Here is a 27,105-nt window from a genome sequence, read left to right as displayed (position 1 = left end):
TTAACAACAAAGAGTGGTATTTAATCAATGTTGATGGCTGAGTAGATAGACGGAAAGTCTCCTCCCCCAGGTTGGGGTATGGGCTTGTATATATATGACAAATCTGCAGCCTCCCAGGCATGGCCTGCCTGCTTTGACCCAGATCACTGTCCCTGATCTCTGAGAGTGGCAGCCCCCTGAGGGGAAGCCTCCCAGATTTAGCCCAGGCTGGTCTTCACCAAGTCATTCTGGAAGCTTGGACTTCATTGGCCCATTTCTGATAGCCCAAGGTCCCGAGGACACGCAGGGATGGGTCATCATCACCCTCCTTTCTTATCCTTCTCTAAAAATCCAGCGCGGGCAATGGTCCCGTGGCTCCTGAGCTGGGGGGACAGGCAGCCGCAGGGAAGCTCCGTGACCTCTGGTGGCCACTGCTGGCTTCTCGCTGCCCAGTGGGCCGGGCGACTCTGATGTGGATGAACTGGCCAGCTGGGCATGGCTAGGGTCTAGCCCGGGCTCAGTAGCCAGCTGCCTCCCCTTGCTTCCTGTCATCTGATTCGGCGTAGATGCAGCCCAGCTTGTCTCTGGCCACAGCTTGGACCACGTTCAGCCAGAAGTGTTTTTTTTTATATTCATGTCCACAGTTAATGAGCTCATTCTGGACCTCCTGCAGCAGGAGGCAGTGGGCAGGAAAGACCTGGCCTGAGGGCTGCTAGATACCCTCCTCCCTCCCATGTCCATGAGCAGGTCCCCTTCTCCACCCTGGCAGCTACCTGGGGACGAGGGTAGTCCGGGGGGCACTCCAGGACACTTGGGGGGTGGCACCCCAGGGAAGCCAAGGCCCAGCGAGGGGCTCAGTGGGGGGGGCAGGGCTGGGGTCCTGGAGACTCACCTTGTCGAAGCCTTGCTCAAACTGAACCTTGGTTGTGGGACTCACGTGGAGAATTTTGGCCTTGATGGCTTCATGAAGGTCCAGACCAAACCACAGATTGTTCATGATGGCCTGGGGACAGGAGGGAGTGGCTGCCGTGATGGAGGCTGTGGACACTGGCCAAGAGACCAGGTGCAGGGCCACAGCTGCTGGGCACAGGTACCACACACTGGGCAAGGCAGGCCTGTGCTGCCAGTGGTCTAGCTGGAGAGGCCCTTGGGCCCACTCAGGCGGGCCACAGCAGCGCCAGGACCCAAACCCAGCTAACCCGTCCCAGCATTGGACACCAGACCCTCATCAGTGGGCACCAGGAATCTGGGCTAAGGAGAGCTGCGTGCCTTGGGCAGGTGAGGCAAGGGGTAGGGCTGGGGTTGAGCAGACACATGGGGAGGAACCGGGGCCCCTCTAACTCCAGCATGTGGCCTGCCACCTCTAGGCTGCCTGGGGATAGGCATGGGCATGGCGTGGGGCTCAGTGCCCAGGCTGTCAGGGAGGACAGAGGAGATAAGCGTGGCTGACTCACTCACCAAGGCTGTGGCTGGAAGGATTAATTGCCCTCCAGAGCCCCCAATCACCAGCTTGGACTTCTGATCTTTGGAGATCAAGATGGATGGCACCATGGAAGAGGGGGGCCTTTCCCCTGGAACTGACAGAGAGATTCTATCTCACTGACCAGCAAGCCCTCCTTGGCCTCTCAGAATCCCCCTTTCCCCAGGAAGAGAAGACCAGAGGGGTTTCTCAGGAGCTTCCTTCCCTAAGGGGGAATGCCAGCAGACCGGCTCTGATGGCCCAAGGTATCAAAATCTGTCCTCTGCAGTCTCCACAGGGGGGGAGGGGAGCCCTGCAATCAAAGACAAAGCCGTCCTGCTGACTTGGGTCCAAAGCACTGTGAATCGTGGGCAGCTGGGGTGTCTGCCTTCGGCTGAGAGCTCACCCCTCTGCTGCAGATGCTGCTGCTGCTAACTGGGACCCTGCTGAAGAAACTGGGTCTTTCATCCAAAGTGGGTGTGGGGAGAACATGACTGGCTCCATTTGGGGCACCCTGTGCCGGCATTTGATTTCTTTCTACCTCCCTTCCCTCAGTGGAAGGACTCTGCATAGTGCCAGGGACTCATCCACTTCTCTTCATTTTGTCTGGTGCTTAGTAGGAGCTCAGGGAGAGAAGATTCTGCTTGAGCTGCTTATGAGACAGACGGAAAGACACGGGCGATGGAGCGTCTTGGGTGAGAAAAAGAGCCAAGGAGAGCTTGGCAGGATTGCAGAATGCAGGACAGGGAGGGACCTCCTCCTGCCTTCGGGTCCTCGGGGCAATCCCGAGGGCTGGAGGTGTTCTGCTGCTCCGGCTGGCAGGCTCCCAGCAGGGGGCCTCCCTCTTGGCGATCAGCTGCTATCCAGGAGCTAGCCGGATTTAATTAGCTTTTAGAGACAGGTCTTCCACACGTCCAAGAACATCTCAAAGTTCGGGATGCACTCTCCGACAAGTACAGACAGAGTCCAGGGAGCTCAGAAGGCAAAGGAGGTAAAGCGCACAGCTCCTGGTTGGAGAGAAAGCCTTTTCTGCCAGCCCGGGGTCATCCCAGAGTTCTTCACTATGGGATAGCTTCCTGCTGGCTCTTTGGAGTGACAATGGCCATCTTGTCCTTGACTCCTGGTGTAGACTGTCTTGGCTGTTCCCAGAGTGCTGCCAGGACCCCATGAGATGTCCAAAATCTTCTGACCTTTTCGTGGTCATCCTCTGGCCAAAGAAGAGGGGAGGGTGAGGAGACAGACCCTGCCGGGGCTTTGCCAGGGGAGGCAAGGGCTGAAGCGGGTCTCTGCCACACCAGTGCCTGGTCTTCCAGCCAGCTTGCTCTTGAACCCCAGCCCCACAAGATGGGACTGAGTCTCTAAGGGATGCCCATATACTTCCTGTGTGTAACACTTTTCCTCCTTCCAAATGGCTTGAGGATTTGTTATGCCTCTGATTGATTGAGTCAGAAAGGATATTGTCACCTCATAAAGTAGGATGGGGGCCCAATTATTCACTAACTCTTCAGCTTTACACTTTCTCCTCCTACCTCATCCATGACATTGACTATTTGCTGTCCTCAGCAAATCTGCTGGAGTGAGCTTGGCGGCAGCCCCAGATCCAGAGAGCTCCTTAGTGATCCAGGCAAATTTAGGGCTTTTGGACTGTCTTCCTTAGCGTTTTGTTCCAAAGAGTTTCAGGAAAAGTCTATAGGGCACATTTGGTAATTAACATTCTTCCACATTCTTCCCAGTCCATGGCAATACAACTTAACAAATGATAATTTTGCAAAATTCTGATCAGTTAGTGCTGGTCTTGGGGGTTGCAAACAGTCTTCTCTGACCCTGAATACAATATGGAAAAGAAAAAAAAGGAAAAGAAAATCACATCTCCTTTCTCAGAAGAAAATCCTGGCCCCTTGGAGCGTCTCCACCATATGGAGCTCTCTCCACAGGGATGGGCAACGTAGCATCTCCTGGAAATTACCCTGTTATCCTTCAGAGGAGAAGATAAACTGTCCTGAGGGAAAATTCTTCCATAATTCTCTCAGGGAATGAAACCACAGAATAGCTTTTGGGGGCCTCAGAGTCCAGACCAAATTTCTAGTTATCCCTTTCTATTGTCATTCAATTGTTTTTCAGTGTGTCCGACTCTGTGACCCCATTTGGGGTTTTCTTGGCACAGATACTGGAGTGGTTTGCCATTTCCTTCTTCAGCTCATTTTGCAGGTGAAGAAACTGAGGCAAACAGGGTGAAGTGACTTGCTCAGGGTCACACAGCTAGTGTCTGAGGACAGATTTGAACTCAGGAAGATGAGTCTTCTTCATTCCAAGCCCAGTGCTCTGTGCACTGCTGCGCCACCTGCCGGTCCTACACTGGGCATGTCCCTGTGCCATTTCAACATTCAAGCACATTTCCTCTGGGTCCTTGTACCAAAGGTCAGAAGACTTTGGCCCCCTCGTGCGTGTCCTGGCAGTGTCCTAGGAATAGCGATGACTGTCAGCAGAGTCTACACCGGGAGCCAAGGACACCTCCGATTCTTCCCAGAAGATCCTGAATGGAGTTCCTAACTCACCCCTCAAAAGGACAAACATACTCAGAAAAGTCCTCCAAGAGGTGTGGGGCTCCCCAAAAGGGTTAAGTACTTAGGGTGGGCTCCTGAGCCAGCAGGCAAACCTTATTCTACAGACTGGTAGACCATGAGGAGCGCAAGAAAGCTGCTTCAATGCATGGGACAATTGGGCAAGCCTCCCAGGTCTGCTTAAGAGTGTGAAGACAAAACCTGAACATTTGGAAGTTATCTCTGGGCAAACTGCTCCATTTTCATAGGTAGGGGTGCTCTGAGCCTCCCCCCGGGGATGGCCCAGAACAAATATTGCATAAGCATTCAAGGAGGCAAAAGTCTGACTTGCACTCGCGCCGAGCCACAGGGGAAAACTCGGTGCTGTTGAGTTACAGTTTAAAGGAAAAATTGAGGGGCCGTATTCTCTCTCTCTTGGACCCTGGAATCTAGGCTATCCATTAACTAGAAGCCCAGGGGGAGAATCTCCCTCGTGGACCTTAGCAAGCGTAACACGATGAGGACCTCTCCCCTTTGCAGCACAGGGTCTGGGGCTGCCATCCCCACCCCCCCCCTTCCATGGGCAGGCTGAGTCCAAAACAGCAGCAAAGCAGTGGGCAGCAACGGCATGTGCCAAGACCACTAGCACAGGCATGGCTGGCGATGGGGCAGCTCCTCTCTCCTGGTAAGAGGGGAGTCCTTCCTCGTGGCTTGGGGACGTAAATGGGATGCCCGTAGCAAGTCCAAAGTCTTCTGCCATTGGGAGGTTATCAAGGTTGGGGAAGAGATGGAATCTCTTTTCTCCACATCTCCCCAGAAGGGATTCCTTCTCTTCAGGCTGGCTGGACAGATGTCTCCTCCAGGATGGCTTGACCCCCAAATACTCTAAGCCCAGCTTCGGAAGTGGCTTGCTGTTTTATCCAAGACCCACAGGGCCCGACTGAGGCTCCCTGATACACTTCCTGTACGGTCATTTCACTTCAACCTGTGGCTTCACAGGCACCTAGTTTCATGCCTGACCTTGCTTGATAAAGGTGTTCTCACTTGGTAAAGGTAGCTCCTTTTAGGGGAGTAGGTTGGGCGACTGAGTTGACGCCCTTCCGTTTACTTAAATATGCGTCTCATTGAGGGTCTGGCATTTAAGACACAAGAGCAATTAGCACAAATGTAAAAGACCGAGGCCCATTCCCCAGTGACTAAATGGTAGAAGGATAGGAATGAGCCAGTTTCAAGAGAAGAACTGCGAATTGCTAGCCACGAGAAGAGAGATTATCCCAAATCACTAAGAATAAGAAAAGTAACTCTGACTGGCCCTGAGGTTTCGCCTCCCGTCCAGCCAGTGGGCAAAGGTGACACCAGATGGCCAGAGGCAATGTTGGAGGGGGTGTGGAAAGACTGGCCCGCCACTACGGGGCTGGCAGAGCTGGGGATCGGTCAGTCCGTTCTAGAAGGCAAAAATCAGCTGAAGACCCTCAGTCTGACCCTGAGAGGCCGCGGCTCGATGTGTGCCCCAAGGAACGTGCTCATTCCTCGAGAGCTGAGAGAGCCAGGCGTAAAACACTTGTGGGCAGGTGAGCTCCTTTGGCTCACCCAGGCTCCTCGGGGTCCGGGAAGGGTTCTAGCCGCCTGCCTGCGCACACAGTAGGCGTTTCATAAATGCTTGCTCTTACCTGGACCCAGCAGCGGGCTGGAGCCTGGAGCTGTCCTCCAGCACAGGTCTAGTAGCTGGTTGTTGAGAATGAGGCCAGTCTTTGGGGAATACACCATGGAACCGAACCTGGGGAGACAGAAGCAGGCTCCCTCTCCTTGCCCTCCTGGGGGCTTCTTTATCCCCTTGGAGCAGCTGGCCTCAGTCTGTCTGACCTTGGGCTCACCCCTCTATGCCCACTTCTGTGTTTAGCCAGGCCAGGGACTCCTGCCCAGAGTCCTTTTTTTTTTTTTTGGTTAGGCAATGGGGTTAAGTGACATGCTCAGGGTCACACAGCTAGTAAGTGTTATGCGTCTGAGGTTGGATTTGAACTCAGGTCCTCCTGAATCCAGGGCCAGTGCTCTATCCACTGTGCCACCTAGCTGCCCCCAGCCCAGAGTCCTTGACGTGGGTCCTGGCTGGGGGCCACCTCCTTCATTCAGCCTCCTTGGATGGATCTCACTCTAGCCACTGGGGCTCCCTCCCTCCTGGAATCTTGCCTTGTTCCTCCTCTGCGCCAGCATGGCTTCAGTCCTAGGTGACTGTCTACCTGGAGAGCTGGCATAATCTTTCCCCAAGGCCAGCTCAGGTGCCCGCCCCGGCTCACTCCCCTGACTTTCTGGGCCCCTCTGCCATGCTCTTATCTCACTCGCCCTCCCATCGGGCTTGTCGGTCCTCTTGCTTGACCACCTTCAGCTTGTACTTGTCCCGGGGGCCTCCCACAGCCTTGCCTTGGCCCAGGACCCTTCCTTCCCCTCAGCTCTCCACCTGTACTCCTCTGGATCAGAGTGGGAACTCCCTGAGGGCAGGACCTCTACTTCCATCTCCTAACCATGGGTCCTCCTGGTTGCACAGCATCTCTCCCATCCCACCTGGGCTGCTGTTTGTTGAGTCCCACAATGTCACATGGGAGGGAGCCTAGAGTTCATCTCATCCCAGTGCCCTCCTGTTACGGATGAGGGAACAGAGACTCGGAGAGGCTGAGAGCTGGGCCCCAGGCCATTGGGCAGCGAGTGCAGAGGCTGGGTTCCAGCCTGGTCCTCGGACCCCAAAGCCGCTATCCTTTCCATTGGCCCGTGAACCTGTGGCAGGCTACAGGGAGACCAGAGTCCTGGTCTCAAGTTTGGATTCCCCGGAATCCTCCCAGCCCTCCTTGAACTGCCCCCTTCAGGGAGGGCCCCAGACTTTCTGAAAGGAGGAAACTTAGTCTTGCTAAACGTGGGCATCTGCTGCCTTAATCCTCATGGGGGGCATCTTTGTCTGCCTTGAATCAGCTTAATGGGGCAGCAGGAAGGGGAGAGAATTCTGGGGGCTGGCTGAGAGAGCCTTTCCTCAGGGGTGCTGGTACCCGAGATCTACTCTGTCTGTCCTTTGTCTCGCGACCATGTCAGTGAGTGGTGTTGGGCAGGGGACCCCTTCGCAAAGCAGGAATGCTTCTCTTTGGAGGGCCCTGGCCGCGAGGCAGAGTCGGGCCTCGGTCCTTCCCTCTCTACTGCCACCTTTCCCAGGAATCTTCCAGGGCCCCTGTTCTTCTGTCCACGATTGCAGCCCAGCGGGTAGCCATAACAAGTGGGCGTTTCACTGCTCAGCGTCTCGGGGACCGTCCCTCTTCCATCATGCATGAGCGACTCCTGCTGTCCTCTGCTTCTTCCGGCTCTCCCGCTGGCCACACACTCCACTGACCATCCTGACCCAGCAGCTGATGTTACCAGCTGCACATGAGCTGCACCTTCATCTTGAGTTGCTGTGGCTCCCACCTACCTCCACACACTGCACATGCAGGCCTGACCGGCCTCCCAGCTGTTTCCAGGGGCCTCCTTGGGCAGTGCCCACCCTCCTCATGTCCGTCTGCCTTGGGCATCCCTTCCAGGCTGCCACCTCCTATGGGAAGCCTGCCCTGATCTGAGGGAAGCTGGATTTCTCTCCTGCAGATTTCCAGGAGCCCATATTACTAAATACCTTCTTGTGTGGACACACATCCAGCCCACCTGGACAATGGAAGGTCCTTGAGACGGGAACTCTGTCCTGAGTCACTGCACAGTTAGAAGCACAGTTGTTTCTCCATCCACGCAAAGGAAGAGCACACAACCCATCCCCCAGCCAGTTCTGGTGGATTGTGGCTCAAACCCTCTTTGTCCTTGGGGAGATCTCTGACCTTAAGACAGGACGGTGCTCATAGGCCAGACAAGGGCTCCCAGGGGCCTTGGTTCTCAGCCATTCCAGCTTTGTAGGGCTGTGGCAGCAAAGCCTTCGAGAAGAGCCCATGGCTCATAGGGTGGGAGGAGGAGTGTGTGTGGGAGTCCTTGCACAGGAAGGTGATTTGCAATGACCAGTGTGGTGCCACCCCACGAGCTGTCACATACCTGCGTCCAGCCTTTGCTCCTTCCCCCGTGTTTCAGAGAATGGGAAGCCCTCCTTCTGCCTGGCCAAGGCTAACCCCTTCCTCATCCCTGCAAGCCCTGCCCTCCCCCTCCTGCCGCGAGGAGGTTGCCCCTTCCTAGCCAGGCCTTTTGTACTCACGGGGTGTTGATGGTGCTGGTGGCAGACACAGCACTGCCATCCGGGCCTAGGATGGCTACATGGGAGGTACCAGTGTCCTGCCCCGCCATGCTAGGAAAGCTGATGTTGTAGTAGCTGGGGGTGTGGTTGCCCTGGGGGCTGATCAAGTCACGGACCTTCTGGGCCAACTCCTCAGTTAGCAGGTCTAGGTACACGTCCTGCACAGGGCCAGAGGGGCAGCTGAGGCGCTGGGAGCCTTGTCTCAGGCCCCCCCAGAGGGGATCAGAGCGCCCCACACACATACTTTACAGACCAGAAGACTAAGGCAGCCCAGGGAGGGGCAAGCCCATGCCCAAAGTCACACTGGGAGGAAGCCTCACGTAACAAAGGAACATTCCCGCTGGTCTGAGTAAGTGGGAGAGTGGGCTTCAGCCAGGCTCACCAAGTTAGGGACCTTTATGGGGTCAACCCATTCTTTGACAGCAAAGGCTCAAACCCAGGTCCACTGAGTACAGCCCCAGGGCTCCCTCCCCCTCTGGAGCACTCTGTGAGAATGACCATAGCGACAGGTGTGTGTTCTGGGTTCAAATCCCGCATGGCCCAGGCTCAGGACCACAGACACTCCCACAGGGGTGGCCAGTGATAGACAGCCCCCCAGCTGGAGACATTCTGGAGCCCTGGCCTCCAGCAGGGCCATGGTCCTGGGACCCGAGGGCACAGAGGAGACCTTGACAGTCCCAGCCTCTTCAGAGACACTGTCCTCTCTTTCCTCTTCTCAGGAAGAGGTCACAGGGAACCGGCTTGGAGCTTCAGGGCTCCATTCTCAGTGTGACCTCGGGCAAGTCCCTGTGCATCCTGAGCCTCAACTTCCCCCTCTGTAAAATCGGGTTTGGTGCTGCAGGTAGGGCTCCAGGACCACCCTCCTGGCCCCTGCTCCATCTCCTCACCGGGCACCCTGGGCAGCTCCGAGGATCCCTCAGCTTCCACTTCAGCCCATTGGCAAACTTCAGGGTCTCCACCACCCGGTGGTAAGTGCTGACCTTCCCCTGGAGCTGGGCCAGGGAGTCCTGGGGGAAGTGGAAGCCTGCAGGAGGAGGGAGAGGATGGCGCTGGTGCCCCCGGGCTGCCAGGATGGGCCAGGCTGGGCCACGGGAGTTCCTGGGATTGCCAGCCTCCTCCCAGCGCTGGGACCATGCACCAGCTTCCACCGCCACCTTGTGGCCATTCGGGGAACTGTGCCCATCCCGGGTGAGCTGCCTGGTCAGCCCTGACATCTGCTCCTGCCCCTCGCCCTCCACTCCCTAAGGTCCTCCTGTGAGCAGGGGCGCAGGGGAGGGAGGCCCTTAGGAGACAGAAGAGGGTGCCCTGAAAATGCCAAGTGGAGAGTCACCAAGGTCCAGGTCTTGCTGCATGAGTGGGACATTGGATGAATGACTTCAGCTGGAAAATGGAGATCTCAGTCCTGTCCCTACCTCCCTCACAAGGCCGGCGCTGGGTAACAACCCTCCAAGAGCTTTGGAAATGAGAGTTATTTTTATGGGTTCAAGCCTCATTTAGGCATGCATCCTTCAGTCAGAGCCTCGCTGATACACCTCAGGGACCATCTAGATCCGCTCATCCTGAATTAGGAATCTAGCCCCCTACAACAAGCCTCTTGAATACCTCCAGTGACAGGGTGCTCACTACCTTTCCTTATCTCCTCTGACACTGCCCTCACCCTGGTGCAGACCCTCATTTCCTCATGCCTGGACTATTGCAATAGCTGCTGGGGAGTGTGGGGGGGTGTCTGCCTGCCTCAGTCTCTCCCCCTTCACCCACAAAAGTGATTTCCCTAAAGCCCAGGTCTCACCATGTCACTGCCCCAACTCAATAACTCCAGTGCCTCCCTATCACCTCCAGGATCAAATACAAAATGCTTAGTTTGGCATTCAGGGTCCTCCATATCCACCCCCTCCTCCCTTTCCAATCTTCTAACACCTTCCTCCTCTCCAGTGCCTGAGATGACTGCATCCCACTGCTGTCTCTCTCCGCCTGTGCCGTGTGGTGGACCGCTCCCACCGCTGATTGCCCTGGCTTCCTGTAAGTCCCAGCTACAATCCCACCACCTCCAGGAAGCCTCCCCAGCCCCTCCAAACCCCAGGGCCTTCCCTGTGTTCACTAATTCCTTTATCCTGCATGGAGCTTGCTTGTATAGATTGTGAGCAGGGCCCTTCTGGCCTTTTTGTGTGCTTAGCATTGTGCCTGGCACACAGTAGGAGGTTAATAAATGCTTGTTGACTCATTCCTCCAGGTCTCTCTGCCTTCCTCATTAAGGCTCTAACCCACTGCAGATCCTGACAAACCTTTCCCTAGGACTTCACCTCGAGCTTCACTGAGATAATGGAGGTGGATGGGAGAAGGCAGCGAGCGCTTACTGAGCACCTACTACATGCCAGGCTTTAAGCCCTTTCCACATACATCTCCTTTGGTCCTCAGGACAACTCTGTGAGGGAGGCACTGTTATTATCATCCCCGTTTAGCAGATGAGGAAACTGAGGGTCTTTTCCAGGGTCACACCGTTAGTGTCTGAGGCTGGACTGGAACTCTGTCTTCCTGGCTCCAGGTCCAGCGTGCCCCCTATCTGCTGCACTGCCTGGAGGTCCCTGTTCTCCCTTCTCTGTGTCTCACCACCCCTAGACATCACCCCTCACTCTCTCCTCCTCTCCATGTCTCATATCCCCTCCAGCAGTGGCCTTCATGGCAAAGGGCATCTGGGAGCATCTGGTCTGGCAGCCAAGTGTGAGCCTCCGCTTCAGCCTCCGTGGGAGCAAAAATGGGGGCGGAGGAGGGAGGCGGCCGGGAAGGGGGGAGGGGGAGGAAGCCCGGGGGGGAGTGGAGGCCTGTGAGCCCCGCCTTCCTCCTGTCTCCGCCCCCTCCCCTTTACCGAGCAAAGACTGAGCCAAGGCTGAGCCCCACCTTCCTCCGCCCCCTCCTCTCCCTGCACACCCTTCCGCCGCTCCCCGCTCCCAGCTCAGTCCTCCCAGACTGCCCCGCCCTCAGGGGGCTTACCCTCTCCAGGGCAGGTGGAGCAGCCAGGCAGGTGGACACCTGAGCCTCGCCTTCCCCTGCCCCCCTGCCCTGCTCACCTTTGAGCACATTGAGGACAAAGCCGAGAATGGCTCCTCCAGCGGGGGGTGGGGGCGAGTACAGAGTGTAGTCCCCCAGGCTCAGGGTCAGAGGCTTGACCAACTCGGCCTGGAAGCTGGCCAGATCCTCCTTGGTCAGTACGCTTCCTGAGTGGGGGGGGCGGGCGGGGGGGCAGGAGGCAGAAGGGTCACTTCTAGGGCCCCCATCACCCGTCTCAGCCAGCCCTGGATCTCCTCCGAACCCCCTGAGCCCTCATCTGGGAGTCTCTATACCCAGCCTTCCTCCAACTGACCCTGCCCCCTGCACACCCTCCCCCGAGGAGGACCGCGCCCCGCAAAGCCGCAGCTCCTCTTCCTCTCCCAATGCCGTCGTGGCCGGCCGCTGAGTGACAGCTCAGCCCCCTCTGCAGGCCTGGCACACACGCGCAGTAGGCACTTAAATGCTTGTTGACTGACTGACTGACCGACCTCCTGCCTTCCCAGCATCACTCTCCCTCCCTCTCCACCAGGTGAGGAAAGGCCAGGAATCAGGCGGGAGGGAGCAAGGCCCCCTGGCGGGGCCGCGGGACACCGCCCATCACCTTCCCGAGCGCCTTTCATTCTAGGATCTCAAAGCACACTCTCCCCAAGGGCAGCGTGCAGCTCCAGAGGGAGCACAGATGCTGTCCAGACAGTGGCTTTCTCTGGCTGTCTCTCGTGCTCCCGGGTGCCCTGCCCAGACCGGCTTCGAGCCCCAGCCACGGCCCCACGCCCACGTGCACGCGTCAGCAGTAGGGCTGAGACTGAGGATGGACCCTGGCGCAGGCATGGAAGCAGCCGTGTGTCTGGTGCGGCAGAATTAGCCCCAGATGGGTCAGGAGGCTGGGCTTGGTTGGGGTCGGGCTGCCGGCTCCCGAGACCCTGGCAAAGGACCTAATTTCTCAGAGTCTGTTTCCTCTTCTGTGAAATGGGACTAATTATATTTGCCCTCCTTCTTTCTCTGGATTACTAGAGGAAAACACCCTGCAAACCAAGGTGACCAGGGACTAGGATGCTCCTGGGTGCTTTGAGATCCTAGGATGAAATTTCCTCCATGGGAAGGTCTTGGGAATATAAGTGGGGCCCTCCTGGGGACACGCAGCCGGTGGCAGCAGAGGGAGCCTGGGAAGAGGTGGGGGGCCCTCGGTCCCAGTCATGAGGTCCTGGTTTGGGGGGCACCGAGGAGGCCTTGAGTCAGGGTGCGAGGAGCAAAGCCTACCTTCCTTGGCGAGGTCAGCCAGAAGATCCTCAGCTAGAGAGCCCTTGTAGAACTCATCAGCGCCCTTCTCGGCCACACTGCCCAGGGTGTGTACCAGCTCGGGCCATAGCAGAGTCTCGCCTTCTGCCAAGGGCTTCTCCCCATTGAAGAAGAGCTGGCTAGGAAGGCAGAGGGTAACATCCCCTGGTTGTCAGGGGCACAGAGGGCACTAGAGAAGCCAGGGAGGGAAATGAAGCCCCAAGAGGGCACGTGACCTGCCCAGGGTCACACAGTGACTCACTGGCAAAACCTGGGCTGGAACTCACATCTCGCAACCCCATCAGGGCCAGGTGTCCCAAGGACGGGGGTGATACTTACCAGAACCATTCTGATAGGTTGGCCCCTCCAGCTGGCTGCCTCCTCCTTCTCTTCCTCCTCTTTCCTCTTCCTCTGCCTCCTCCTTCCCCCTCTTCCTCCTTTCCTTCCTCTTCCCTTTCCTCCTCTTTCTAATCCCTTCCATCCCCCTCCCTGCTCCCTCCTCCTCCCTCTTCCTCCTTCTCCTCCTCTTCCCTCCTCCCTCCTCTTTCTCTTTCTCCTCCTCTTCCCTCCTTCCTCCTCCTCTCCTTCCTCTTCCTCTTCCTCCTCCTCCTCCTCCACCCTTCAAAGGTGAGGATATTGCTGACCTGGCCTCCCCATTTTGGTCATTCCCCTCCCTCCACTTCTGAGGCTAGCACCTCCTCTCCTGAGTTTCCTCCTCCCTCTCTGCCCACTCCTTTGCTGTCTCCTAGGTAAGATCTGTATCTTCTCCTCAAGCTGTCAGCATAGGTGCCCCCAGATCTCTTCTGGGGTCCTTTCCCTTGGTTATCTCTCTTATTGCAACCAGTTTGCAGATGATCCCCAGGAGTCGCATCTGCATCCCTGACATCTCTCCTGGGTTCTGGACCTGTTTCCATCTGTCCTGGCTGCCAGCTTCTCGTTCTGTCCTGTCTGTTCCCAGATCTTCTCTAATCTGGCTCTGCAGTCTCCTGTAGCCACTCTCTGGCCCAGAGGAGGTTTTCCCACCTCCTTCCTCTGCCCTCCAATCCAGCTTTTGGCCGATAGCAGGCTCCTTGTTACATACTGATGTATGTATCCCTCCCACCTCATCTTACCTGGCACCCCCCCATCTTGCCTGGCGCCCCCTCGTCTTGCCTGGTGCCCCCCATCTTGCCTTGCACCCCCCCATCTTGCCTGGGGCCCCCTCATCTCTCCTGGCACTCCCTCATCTTGCCAGCCTTATTTCATGTCCTCCCCCCCCCCCGCCCTCTTTGCTTCAGCCAAAGGGGAAATCTCTCTGCCTCTAATCAAGCTTGGCTGTCAGCCTCCTCTGGGAGCTCACTGGAACTGCTCCCTGTACCTGGGCTGTCTTCTCCCCTCTTTGCCTGCATCCTTTGCCTGCCCATTCTCTAAATTCCGGTAAAGATGACGCCTCCATCAGGAAGCCTCCCCTGCCTGCCCAGTGTCCCCTCAGGCCACACCAGTGCTGTTTTCCCCTCTCCAATGTACTCATCTCCTGCTAAGACTCCCAGTGTGTTCCTCTGTCCCTCACCCCCGTGAGACTGTAGGCATGGTGGGGAGGGTCAGGGGCCTCAATTTCTCCACATTTTGGGTCTCCTCCAACTACTAGGACAGTGTCCTGCACACAGGCATCTTGTGAGGCCGCCATCTGCCTCTCCCTGGGTTCAAGCTGATTCTCTGCCCACTGTTAGCTACTGGCTCTCTTGCTGCAGGGACTTGCATGACCCACAATACCCATGCTCCTTGCCCCCAGTTAGCACAGGCAGCTCCCTGTTTTTGCTCCACTGACACCCAAGCTGAGGCACACTGCACTCTCTGCCCCAGAATGTCTCCTAGTGGCCATCCCTGGTGACGCCCACTCGGCAGCTCCCACCTAGAGCTGATCAGTCCCCGGGGTGTCTGGCGGGCATCTAAAGCGAGGGGCAGGTGGGGACAAAGGAGAGACAGAAGTCAGAGCTCTGCCACCATTCATCCTGTGCCCGGGCTTTGCTCACTTGCAGACCCTGGGAGGGGACCGCTGCAGGAGCTCCAGTCTCCATAGGGGTGCGAGTGGGAAGCCTTGAGAGGCCAGAGACGCAAGCCTCAAGCATGAGCATCAGCCTGGGGCCGGTGGGGCTGGTAGCACATTCTGTGGCCCGAGGTTGCTAGAGAGAGACCCTGAGGAAGGAGATGGCTGATCTTGCTGCCCCCAACCCGCCTCTCTGGGGTGCCTCAGTTTCCTCATCTGCAAATGAGGGGCTTGGACCTTCTGTGACCCCCGCCCCATCCCCCGTTCTGCTCACCGAAGAGAGGAGCTATATATGGCATAGGAAAGAGAGCTGTTGAGGAACAAGTTCAGGACCTTGGAGACTCGGAGGCCTTCCTGGAGGAGGCGGATGGTGGGCTTGAACAGCTGGGCCCATGGCAAGCGACCATGGCGCTGGTGTGCTAGCTGGTAACCTCGGAGCTCTCCTGGGACTCCAATCCAATAGGCCCCTGTGTGAAAAACAGCTGAGTGTGGGAGACCGCGGGGGGAGGAGGGGAGAGCCAGCAGGCCCAAATGCCTGCCAATCCAGAAAGGGGGGATTCACAGGATTTTCCATGTCTGAGTGGGATAGGGGAGGCATGGAGGCCAGCCCAGACCTGAAAACCACTCCACAACATACTCAGCAAGGAGCTGTCCAATTGCTGCTTGGACACTGCCAGGGATGGGGAGCTCACTACCTATCAGAGTCAGCCCATTCCACTCTGGGATAGCTCCCATAAGTAGGAGGTTCAGCCTCGTGGTAGTTCCTGGCTCTGCCCACTGGGGCCAACCTTTCTAATGCCTGAAATAGCCACCATGCCCTGCCCCTGCCTACCTCCCCCCCAGTCTCCAGGCCAAACAAGCCTGCTTCCTTCAACCAATGCTCTTCTCATGTGGACTCTGCATGGACCTTCCCATCCTGGTGGCCCTCCTCTGGAGCCATGCCAGCTCAAACATGCTCTTCCTAAGCTGTAGCACCTGGAACTGAGTCCAAGCGTTTCGGTGTGGGCTTACAGGGCAGAGCACAGGGACATTGTCCCCTGCCTAGTCCCGGAAGCTCTGCCCCTTCCCACACAGCCCAAGATGGCATCAGCTTTCATGCTGACTCCTAAGGAGCTTGTGGTCCTCTCAGACCCCCAGCTCTGCTGCCTAACTGGGTCTCCCCCATGCCTTATTGGGATGTTGACTTTTTGTACCCAAATGAAAGTTTGTGATCTGATAGACTCCAGGATCTTTTGGAATCCTCACTGTGTCAGCCACCCCTCCCTGATTTGTTATCTGCAGATCAGGCAACTATGTCCTCCCTGCCTTTGGTGAGCCCCCCAGGGCCAAGCACAGATCTCTGTGGCACTCCACAGGAGACCTTCCGTGCTGCCGGACCTGGCATAGATACTGGCCATTCCTGTCTGGGCAGCCACCTCTCACCCCATTTCTCTCCATCTCCTCCAGAACAGCTGGGAGCCAGAACAGGTGGGGAAGTCACTGAGGACCCAGGAGGACATTCAGAGAACCTTCCCAGAAAGGGAAGTGCCCCATGCAGCTCCAGACTGGGAGCTTGTCCCGTAGGGCCCCACACCTTCACGCTGATCTCAGAGGCCACAGGTGGTCACACAGGCAGGGAGCTGAGGCCAGAGAAGTCGGGAGGCCTGGGTTGGAATTCTACCTTGAACTGTGTAACTGGGCACCTCCTGGACTTAGTTTCCCTATTTGTAAAATGGGATAATCATTGCACCTGACAACTTGAGGCATCACAGATATGGACATTACCATCCTCCTCTTCCTCCTGACAGGCCCCACCCCCATGTTGGGGCCCTGCTGAAGCCCAGGGAAGGGAAGAGGGCCTCTTTGGGTGCCTGACAGACCTCACCTTTCCCCGGCAGCTTATCTGTCTTACAGAACTCCTGCAGAGTCAGGGGGATGGTCTTGGGCACGGTTTCCCGAGCGTTGATCACTTCTACCTCTCCTGGAGAAATACAGACTGTCAGCCTTCCCCTAACCCCCACCCTTTCACCCACTGTGGCCCCCACTGGGGCCAGACAGCCCTAGAGGGACCCTGCCACCCTCCGGGCCAGAGACGCCTTCTCCCCCCAGGGCCGTGACCCCCTCTGCCCCCTGCTGGCCGTGAAGGAATTGAAGGGAGGTGGGATCAGATAAAAAGCCCCCCAACACCCCATGTCGCCATTACCTTTTTTAAATTAATTAATTTATTTTTAGTTTCCAGCATTCTCTTCCACAAGATTTTGAGTTCCACATTTTCTCCCCATCTCTCCCCGCCCCCACCCCAAGACAGTGGGCATTCGCTATTAGCTCTAATGTAATTGGCGTATGGAGCCTCTCTACTGTTGCTGGTGGCACCCCTTCCTCTCAGAGGGCCCTCAGAGGTTCAGTGATTTCAGCCTCATCCTTCCACACTGGCTCTCCAGGTTCTTTGAAAGGGTCTGGGATCCAGGGCAGGCAAGGATCTACCAGTCTCTCCCTTCCCTTATTTTACGGAAGAGGAAACTGATCCCAGAGAAGGAGGAGGGAGGGGCAGCCCAGGGCTCCTTCCATGCCCTTACCCTGTCTACCGAGGGCCAGAATGGCCAACGCAGTGAGGGAGCCTCAGGATCAGGCCAGAGGACTGGGGGCTTGGGCAGGGGAGGACCACAGCCCAGGGCAGGCAGGGGACACACTACCTGTGCTGGCATTATAGATGGTGAAGATGACCCCACCTCCCAGGCCCATGCTCTGAGGATGGATGACCGAGGTGCAGACCAGGGCAGCGATGGCCGCATCCACTGGGGAGCCAGCTTGCTTCAGTATATCCCTGGGGGAGGTCGAGAGAAGCTGTCAGCAGCAGCCGCGGGGACATGGCCTAGGCTAATCACGAGAGGCAAGGCCACGGGCTCTGCTGGACCCATCGCCTCCTCCAGCCTTATTGTTAGCAAGGATTCCCAAGGCCCAATGGGCTTCATTCTCCAGGATGCTCTTGGGGGTGCAGCAAATGGAGCGCTGGGCCTGGAGTCGGGAAAACTCATCTTCGTGAGTTCAAATCTGACTACAGACACGGAATAGCTGTGTGACCCTGGCCAAGTCACTTCACCCTGTCTGCCTCAGTTTCTTAATCTGTAAAATAAGCTGGAGAAGGAAGTGGCCAATCCCTCCAGTGTCTCTGCCAATAAAACCCCAGACGGGGTCAGGAAAAGTCAGACATGGCTGAACAACTCAGCCCTCTTCTATGTGGGAGATACCCTTTGGTGAGTGACGCCTTTGTCGTTGGGAAGTGCCAGGTACCAGGGCCCTGAGCCTGGCTTAGGAGTCCAGCCAAGCAGGAGCAGGTCTGGGAGTCTAGGTCAGGTGAGGAGTGCCCAGAAGAAGTAGTGGTGGTGGCCATCCCGGAGAAGAGAAAGCTCAGGGCTGAGTTCAGGTGTGGTGAGGAGGGGTCACTCCTGTTTGGTTTGGCCAGGAATAACGGGGCTGGGGGCAGGGAGAGAAGGTGGTTATACATTGATACAGAGCTCAAAGTTTTCCAAAGCTCTTAAATGTGTAATCTTGTCAGTCCTCACACCAACTCCGTGCCTCAAGAGCTAGTATTATCCCCATTTTACAGATGAGGACACTGAGGCACAGAGTTGGGGTTGTGCAGGGTCACACAATGCAGAAGTATCTGACGTGGGATTTGAACTTGGGTCTTCCTGTCTTCAAGTCCAGTGCTCTAAGCACCTAGTGTGTGCTAGGCCTTGCCTTCCAGGGGCCAACCTTCTCTGGGTGTGGGAGATCCCACCTGGACAGAGAGAAGATAGTATGTGGCACTTTGAGGAAGGAGTCCTGAAGGGAGATGTAGCCAGAGCTGAGCTTTGGAGACCCAAGCTGCTGGTGGAAGTTAGGCTCCCATGGACTAGCCTCGCTCATCTGGACCTCCACTATCCAGAACAAGGCTGTCCTAAGACGTGTACCATCCAGAATTCTGTCTCCCTCCAGCCTTCTCTATGGAGAGCTCAGCTTGGGCCAGGGAAATAGCCAAGACTTTCCTCAGGACATTCTTGGGCCCTAGCTCACCTCTGCGTAGGGGAACCTGGACTCAAAGTACAAGGGCAGGGTGCTGGCCTCATCCCCTCCCTGCCTCAGGGGAAGGTGAAAGGAGAGGCCAGGGAGCTGATCTGATTTCTGTCTGACCCACAGGAAAGTCCAGGAAGGATGACTTCTCAACACTGAGAGGGCAAAGCTGGAAGGAAACAGCACTGGGGAGCCCAGGCTAGTGTTAGAGGGAGCTCCAAACTGTCTGATCCAACCCCTATTTTACAGATGAGGAAACTGAGGCCAGAGAGGCTAAGGTCCGTTTCAAAGATCTGTGCGACCATGGGTGGGTCATTTAAGCTCTGCGAAAAAGAAGGAGATGGACCAGGTGACCACCGGCATCCCTCCCCAGTCTAGGGAGGTGAGGTGCAAAGGTCCCTCAGAGGCTGCCTCATCCAGCCCTTCCCTAAATCCTCATCTTCACCTTGACAGACCACTTTAAGGTTGGCAGAGCACTTTACAAACATCATCTTCCTGGGAGGGAGCTCTGCTTATTGTCCCCATTTTACGGAAGAGGAGACAGAGGCAGATGAAGATGAAGTGACTCGTCTGGTCCCCAGCTAGTTAGTGTCTGAGAGAGAAATAGAACTCAGGTCTTCCGGACTCCAGGTGCCAAGCTCCACATACTGTGGGGCCCCAGACACTAACTAGCTGTATGACCCTGGGCAGGTCACTTAACCTCTGTTTTCCTCAGTGTCCTCATCTCTAAAATGGGGAAGACAATAGCACGTCCCTCCTGGAGTTATCATGAGGATGACATGAGATAAGCGTGAAATGCTTAGCACGGTGCCTGGCACATGGAGGTGCCATATAAACGTTAGGCATCCTCCTCCACGTCATCAGTGGAAACAACACTAAGACAAGATGGGGCCTCATGCTCTGCTACTGCACCCTCAGGACCATGGGACCTTTCCACGAGACTCTGCTGAAACCTCCCCCGGGGTCACCTTGGAGCGCTGGCTCTTTCTGGACAGAGACAGCCCAGAGCCTGGCACTCAGAAGTACCAAAGAAACGCGTCTTCACTCACTCACTCATTCACTCATTCATTCATCCACTCACTCACTCATTCATTCATTCATTCATTCACTCACATTCATTCATTCATTCACGTGCTCATTCATTCATTCACTCACTCGCTCATACTTTTATCCACTTATTCATTCACTCACTCAACAAATGGGATGGCTGCCTTCTTGAGGGAGTGACTTTGCTGTCAACAGAGACAGGACGGCTGCCTGCCATGGATGGAGGTGCAGTCTGGATGAGATGCTCTGCCTCTGCTTGTCTGGCCCCACCCTCTGACTAGGGCAGTTGGTTCAGGGTGATAGTGATATGATTCAGGAAAGATGGGGCAGGGACATGCTGATGCTGGATGGCACTTAGAGGCTCAGAGCTCCCTTTTCTCCCTGCTGGGGGGTGGGCAGCCACCCAGGTTTCCCTGAGGCTTCCTGCTGGCGCCAGACTGGTGAGCTCCCTGGCTGGGACTGCGCCAACTGCTGGGTGCCGCGGCCTAAGGCTCTGCCTGTGGTGACCACGAGAGGTGCCCGGGGTCGTTGGCTATTGTGAATCCTAGTGGCCTGGGGAACTGGGCAGGAAAGCTGCCTTCTCTGTGCTTCCCTGCCCCCCCCATCCTCTGGCCCGGCCACACATTGTCCCCCACTCCCCCATTTCTTTCCCACAGTCTTGGAGCCTGAGAATCCCCTTGGGAAGGTGAGTGGGAAGAGTTAGCTTTGGGAGAGGCTGGAGGAAGAGAGCTCCACGGGGTGGGGGGGGTGCTGAAGGCTAGAGAGTCTGAGGCTGGCATGTGTGGGGAGGAGAGAGAGGCAGCCATTCAGAGTGAGAAAAGAGCTGACGACTATAGACAGGTATAGACCCCCATTTCATTATGTGGGGAGGCATTCCGCCTTTTCCCCACACCAGACCACGCAGTGTAGGTGAGCAATGCAGGCATTAGGCTGTCCCGGTGGCCCTCTGGAGGGGGCCAAGCACGCATCTCCCAACGTAGTGGCTGAGGAGCCAGCGAGGCCATGGCTGCCGCTGGAGGCTGCCCTGGAGTCCACACCAAGTGGTCCAGGAGCGTTGGATGGGGAGGCTGAGATGATGCTAGCCCAGGACACAAGATGGTGATGGTGATGGGGTGTGTGAGTGTGTGTGTGTGTGTGTGTGTGAGTGTGCGTGCGCATGTGTGTGCATTGAATGTGTGTGAGTGCGCTGTGTGTGTGTGTGTGTGTGTGAGAGAGAAAGAGAGAGAGAGAGAGAGAGAGAGAGAGAGAGGGAGGGAGACAGAGAGAGAGAGAGGGAGACAGAGAGACAGAGACAGAGATGGGAACGGGGTAGGTCATGAGACTCTCCAAGGCCCAACAGTACCGCAAACACTAGCTGAACTGACCGTCAGGGTGCAGGGCATCCCAAAGGTCCCCAGGTTGTGTGAGGGGAGGGAGCTGCCCCCAAGCCTCACCCCCATAGCCCTGGCTTGTGCCCGCCACTGACAGAGGAAACAATGGGGTCACTGAGAGGGGACTAGGTTGAGCTGTCTCCAGGTACTTTACAGTCTCTGGCTGTGGCTGATCCTAAATCAGGGGAGGACTGGAAACCACCTTTGAATGTCCAGGGATACCCCATCTTCACAGGCCTGGGGCCAGCTGGCAGAAAGCCAAGGGAGGGCGAGGGCAGGGCAGGGCAGAGCCAGCAGCCCTGCCCTGGCCAGTCAGTCAGTCAGTCCCAGAGGGCTCCCAGGAGGAGGTGGCATGGGGATGGGAGAGGAGTCTGCCAGGCTGGGAGGCCGCAGATGAGACATGGCTCTAACTTAATAGCAGTTAGTACTCGCACACACTACCTCAAGGTTGCAAGGCACTACAAATACGATGTCAGGCAGCGGGGGCACTAAGCTACCCCCATTTTACAGAAGCAGGGTCATGCAGCCAGAGGCGGGCCTTCCTCCAGACTGGAGAACTGGTGCTGCCTCACAAGACTGATAAGAACGGTTCCTCTTTCCATAGTGGGCATCATCGCCTTGGGGCCTTCCCTAAGCCGGGGGCTGTTCTGCGGCCTTTCTAAGAGCCCACCCCCCATTAAGTGCCTGGTGTGGGAACGAGGAACACAATGCTGCTGCCGCAAGCAACAGACGCCAACCACCACAGCTGCCTCAGGCTAGACACGCAGGATCTCCCCTCCCCTGGAGCTGGTGGCCGGGAGTCCTGGGTCCCAGGTCCAGCCTCCTGGTGTCTGAGGGAGCCGAGGGGGGAAGTTGGAAGCCAGCAGCCCAACTGCCCAGCCCAGCGATTCTGCTCTGCCCCTCCCTGCCCCCCCATGGCCGCAGCCCACCTCCAAGGCCAGGTCTGCTGGTGGGGGTCCCTGGGGATGGAGCTGAGGGGCAGGGCACAGTCTGAGATTTAGGGCACAAGGCCCACCCCCTCATTTCATAGCTGAGAAAACTGAGGCCCTGCCACACAGCCCACACAGCTAGTGGTGGGGCGGGGGAGATCCCGAATTCAAACACACACACACACACACACACACACACACACACGCCCTCAGAGAGCTGGCATAAATTCTTTGTATGTCCTTGTCCAAGCCATTTTCCCACTTGAGCCTCAGTTTACCCAGCTGTAAAATGACATTCTCGCCTCCCAGAACCAGCCTGTCAAAGGGAGCAGAAGGAGACCCCCAGGGCAGCTCCTTTGGGGCTACCTGACACCAACCATCTGGAGAAGTCCTTCCCTGCCAGGCCAGCAGGCAAATATCTCAGCCTCGGCAAACAAGACTCAGAATCAGTGAGGGACTCTTTCTCTTCATCAGCTGTGTGACCTGCCTTATGGAGCAGGGGCTCAGAAAAGAGGGAGCAGGGGGAGGGTTCTGGACAGGTCAGCCCTGGTTTGCCCGAGGCATCTGACCGAGTCTTTCCTGGGTGAGCCGGAAGGGATGGAGAGGTGTGGGGGAGACGCTAGGACAGAGAGGGCTTAGGAGCTGGCCGCAGGTAGGAATCAAGAAACTGTCCTGTCACTGTGGAAGCAGGTGTCTAGGGGAGGGTCCCAGGGATCTGTGCCTGGCCCTGTGCTGTTTAACTCATCAAATGTGCTGGTCCAGGGGGGAGGGGTTAGTAGTATTCAAAAAGATCCTGTCAAGCCAGAGGCTTGGACTGAATCTACAAGAAGATGCTTTGATAGGGATAAATGTAAAACTTTACACATGGGTTCAAAAAGTCACCTTCACAAATATTAGATGAGGGAGATGAAATATGAATAGACAGCAGCTGATCTGAAGAAGATCCTGGGGTCTTTGTGGACTGCAAGTTCAGCCCTGGGTTGGGCAGCAAAAACAACGAATCCATTCTTGGGCTGCACTAGGAGGGGAGAGTTCCCAGAAAGAGGGAGGGGAAGGTGCCTCTGTCCTTTTCCCTCCTCAGGCCTTTTCTGGAGCACTGGGGTCAGTTTTGGGCCCCATGGTTGAGTCCAGAGGAGGTGACTAGGATGGGGAGGGCTTGAATTCATGCCCAATGAGGAGCAATTGGAGAAAATGGGCGTGTTTAGCCTGAAGGAGCGACAGGAGAGCTGTCTTCAGGCAGCCCCAAGTTGGAGGGGCTAGCCTGGTTCTGCCAGGCCCACCCTGAGCACTGTCCCAGGGCAGACCAGGCTGTCTGACCCTGGAGGCCTCCACACTGAGGCGGGGTGTCCTCTCACCAGGCCCGCTCTCGAGGGGCTTGGCGGTCAGGGACAGAGGGGCTGGATGCGGCTGAAGTTCCCTCCTGTTCTTCCGGTCCTCTGCTCTCTGTCGTGGAGGCTGCTGATGTCAGAGCCTGTGCCCGGATTAGAGTGGGCAAAGGAAGCTGGGGACCTGGCCTGAGTCCCCACTGGAAATAGTGACTGAAGCAGCAGCCAGACCCCGGCAGGTGATGGAGAGACAAGCTTATCCTCGTGTCCTCGGCCATTGGGCTTTCCTTGAAAGTCCCTCAGCCGGGCTCCAGCTGGTGACCCAGCGTGCCCCAAGAACAGTGCCTGAGCTCCCCCCAATGCCAGGGAGAGCAGGGCAGGTGGCTGCGTTGGATCCGAGAGGCCTCTCGGGAATGCCAGTGGGTTTTTTTGTTTTTGTTTTTGTTTTTGTTTTTGCTTTTAGGCAATTGGGGTTAAGTGACTTGCCCAGGGTCACATGGCTAGTAAGTGTCAAGTGTTTGGTATGAGGCCAGATTTGAACTCAGGTCCTCTTGACTTCAGGGCCGGTGCTCTATCCACTGCGCCACCTAGCTGCCCCAGTAATGCCAGTGTTTTAGGAGGATGCCTGGCAGCTGGATGGAGGCTTAAGTCAGGGAGGCCAGTTGGGACAGGTCATTGCACTGATCCTGGCTAGAGGTGGCTGTGGGAGCAGAGGGAACCCCCTGTATGTAGGAGAGATGGGAAGCTAGACAGGAAAGGGCTTGGCCATGGGAAGGGTGGGGATGACATCAGGGTCATGAAGCTGGGTGACCGGGGGGGGGGGGTGGGAGTGCCCCTGACAGAGGGAAGAGAGTGGAGTGGGGGAGGGAACTGGCTGAAGCCTTCCTGCTCTCTGCACGCTGTGTTTGATGTGCCCTGGGACACCACGGGCACCTGGCGATGTGTGCCAGGAGCTCAGGGAAGAGGCTGGGGTGGGGCTTCAGCTCTGGGATGTGTGAGCTGCTTGAAATGAAGTGAATGAAACCAAACTCCTGAGACGTTCCATGCTCTGGGCTGTCAGGCCCGGGGTCCCTGGACCCAGAAGCGGCCTCTTGTCAGACAAATGATGTTAGGCCCTTTCCTTTCTGATGAGTCTTTCTCATTCTTTGCCCTGGTCTTGGTGAGGGGGTCCTACAGACCACCACCCACCCGAGTTGCCCACTGGCTGCTGGCAAGTGGGAGTGTCTGTGTTGCCAAGCTAGGCTGAGGAGACCCAAGGTTCCGGCTGGGCAGTGGGCACGGCCATGGGCTTGCTCCTGCCCTTGAATGAGCCCAAGCCCAGATACTAGTCCTGACCGAACCAGACCCCAGCCCTGAGCAAACTTGGACATTGGTCCTGAGAGAGCCCAGACACCTGAGAGTGGACACCAAGCTGAGCAGCCAGTCCTGAATGACCCCAGGACCCAGCCTTCGTCCTCTGGAGTCAGCTCACACTCACCTGCCGATGTCCGAGCAGCGCTTGCTGTCTGCTGCTACAGCCGCGGTGGGGTAGCTTCTCTCTGGGCACGTGCTGCGCAGGGCCAGAGTGCTGGCAAGGACAATGATGGCTACCAGGATTGCCAAGGCTAGCAGTATGACGCAGGCCGTGCGAACCCCAACCTTGGCCATAGCCAGGGCGGACGGACTTCCTGCAAGGATAGAGCTGGGGTGAAAAGCGAGTAGGGAGGATCTGAGGATCTGAGCTCCAGCGGCACTCCCCCCGCCCCGCTTCTCCTCCTCCTCCTCCCTCTCTCCCTCCTCCTCCTCTTCTTCCTCCTCTTCCCTCTCTTCCTCCTCATCCTCCTTCTGTCCCTCCTCCTCCTCCCTCTCTCCTTCCTCCTCATCCTCCTTCTCTCCCTCCTCCTCCCTCTCTCCCTCCTCCTCCTCTTCCTCTTCCTCCTCCCTCTCTCCCTCCTCCTCCTCCCTCTCTTCTTCCTCCTCTTCCTCCTCCTCCTCCCTCTCTCCCTCCTCCTCCTCCCTCTCTTCCTCCTCCTCTTCCTCCTCCTCTCCTCTCTCTCCTCCTTCTCCCTCTCTCTCCCTCCTCTTCCTCCTCTCTTCTCCTCCTCATCTCCCTCCTCCTCCTCTTCCTCCTCCTCCTCCTCCTCCTCCTCTCCCTCTTTTCTTCCTCCTCTTCCTCCTCCTCCCTCTCTCCCTCCTCCCTCTCTTCTTCCTCCTCTTCCTCCTCCCTCTCTCCCTCCTCCTCCTCCCTCTCTCCCTCCTCCTCCTCCTTTTCTTCCTCCTCTTCCTCCCTCTCTCACTCCTCCTCTCCCTCCTCTCCTCCCTCTCTCCCTCCTCCTCCTCCTCCTCCCTCTCTCCCTCCTCCTTTTCCTCTTCCTCCTCCCCCTCCTCCTCTAGCCCCCAGGAGCCAGGCCCCCCGTCTGTGGTACCTGCCTGGGAGGCTGCCTGGGAGCAGCAGCAGTGGCAGCAGCAGTGGCAGCAGCAGCAGCAGCAGCAGCAGCGGTGGCTGGCAGAGGCTGTTTCCCCTTCTGCATCCTGTCTCCAGCTTCCCTAGGGTGCAGCCCCAGCTCTGGGCGGGCAGAGGGAAGGCTTTGGTGGCTGTTCCCCTCCCATACTCTGCTGGCCAGCAGCCACCACCAACCCTGGGCGTTTTAACCACTCCTCCCCCCCGCCCCTGCCTGACCATGAGCTTCCCCCATCCCAACCTTCCACCCAGCTGGGGGCCTTTCCTGGCTGCCCCCTCATGGGCCCCCCGGCTCTGTGTAACTTTGGGCAGGTCAGTCAGTCAGTAAACATTTGTGAAGTGCCTACTGTGTGCCAGGCATGGTGCTAAGCCCTAGGGACACAAAGAGAGGCTCGAGGCAGCCTCTGGCTCAGAGGAGCTCACCATCTGATGGGGGAGATGGTGTGCAAACAGCCCTCCACTGACAAGCTAAAGGCAGGAGGAATGGGGGATCGGTAGCATCAGAAAGGGGGAAGGGCTTTCTGTGGAGGGTAGGAAGCCAGGGAAGCCAGCCCCTCTGTGGGCCGCCTCGGTGTCCCCCTCTGGAATGTCAGTGGTTTGAGAGAATCCAGCTCGGGGTCCCTGCCCATCCTCCCCTTCCCACCCCCATCATCCTGTACCCCCTCCCTGCCACCCCCCCAGAGGGAGGGAGGTCACGCACTAGTTCACTTGGTCTGTATCTGCCCAGCTCCAGCCCTGCCCCGGGCACAAGGGCCAGTGATACAACTGCTGCTGCTGCTGGTGGGTTGGGGCTGCTGGGGACTGTGGGTGCTGAACCGGAAGGGGCCTCAGGGCCCATGCAGTCCAACACCCTGAATTCACAGGGGAGCTGACACAGCCCAAGGTAACCCAGCTGGGAAGGGGCAGGTGCCCTGGCCCTGAGACCAGCACACTGGATTCCCTCCCTGTACTTGGAGACTTGGGAATGGAGGAGGCCCTGAGGAGAAAGAAGGAAGCGCTGGGGAGGGCTGTGGGCCAGCAGGAAGGGTGAGGCCCAGGCTGCCCTACACGCGTTTCCGTTTTTGATACGGTTAACAACCCAGCAGATGCGGGAGCATGGTGGCTCTTGCTTTGGCGAGACCAGAGACAGTTTTGCTAAGGGTTCTCCTACCATTCTTGTGGAGAAGATGGCGGTGGGGCGTAATGCATAGCTCAGCCTGAAGGGCAGGAGTTCATGCTGGTGAGCTGAGTGAGGAGGTCTCCAGCGGAGTGCCCCAGGGATTGGTGCCTGGTCCTGGGCTATTTAACCTCTGTGTCAATGGCTTAGACAAAGGCGGAGGGCAGGCTCCTACAATTTGCCAATGACCCAAGCTGGGAGGGATCGGTGACCCCCTGAGAGACAGGATCAGGATC

The 27,105-nt window shown here is 57.2% G+C and overlaps 1 protein-coding gene across 6 annotated transcripts; it reads right to left on the bottom strand.

The window, feature by feature from the left end:
- Nucleotides 1-27,105, bottom strand: GGT5 (gamma-glutamyltransferase 5). 6 transcript variants are annotated; one of them, XM_020977609.2, is made up of 15 exons: nt 26,864-26,980; nt 25,679-25,818; nt 24,751-24,954; nt 17,243-17,373; nt 16,435-16,530; nt 14,845-15,037; nt 12,527-12,684; nt 11,290-11,436; nt 9,112-9,248; nt 8,186-8,382; nt 7,654-7,698; nt 5,649-5,755; nt 1,438-1,556; nt 872-982; nt 1-646 (listed from the first exon to the last, which is right to left on the bottom strand). In XM_020977609.2, exons 1-15 carry the CDS (start codon nt 26,864-26,866, stop codon nt 497-499), a joined length of 1,938 nt encoding a protein of 645 aa, XP_020833268.1. In that variant the 5' UTR covers nt 26,867-26,980; the 3' UTR covers nt 1-496. The 6 variants fall into 6 exon arrangements, with proteins under 6 accessions (XP_020833268.1, XP_078008017.1, XP_078008019.1 ...); XM_078151891.1 differs by having other exon boundaries at nt 24,751-24,936; nt 26,864-26,881; XM_078151893.1 differs by lacking the exon at nt 7,654-7,698 and having other exon boundaries at nt 26,864-26,881.

Source organism: Phascolarctos cinereus, unplaced genomic scaffold (genome assembly GCF_003287225.1).
Source record: "Phascolarctos cinereus isolate Bilbo 61053 unplaced genomic scaffold, phaCin_HiC Scaffold_4;HRSCAF=312, whole genome shotgun sequence".
Classification (NCBI taxonomy): Eukaryota; Metazoa; Chordata; class Mammalia; order Diprotodontia; family Phascolarctidae; genus Phascolarctos; species Phascolarctos cinereus.
The sequence above is the reverse complement of the archived record's forward strand: the minus strand, read 5'-3'. Positions and strand labels throughout refer to the sequence as shown.

What these genes read in the sequence shown, in the direction of transcription:
- GGT5 (XM_020977609.2), bottom strand. An exon ending in AGATAAGCTGCCGGGGAAAG is followed by an intron (nt 15,038 to 16,434) that starts GTGAGGTCTGTC and finishes TTTTTCACACAG; the next exon opens with GGGCCTATTGGATTGGAGTC. An exon ending in GGCTGACCTCGCCAAGGAAG is followed by an intron (nt 11,437 to 12,526) that starts GTAGGCTTTGCT and finishes CCCCCCACTCAG; the next exon opens with GAAGCGTACTGACCAAGGAG.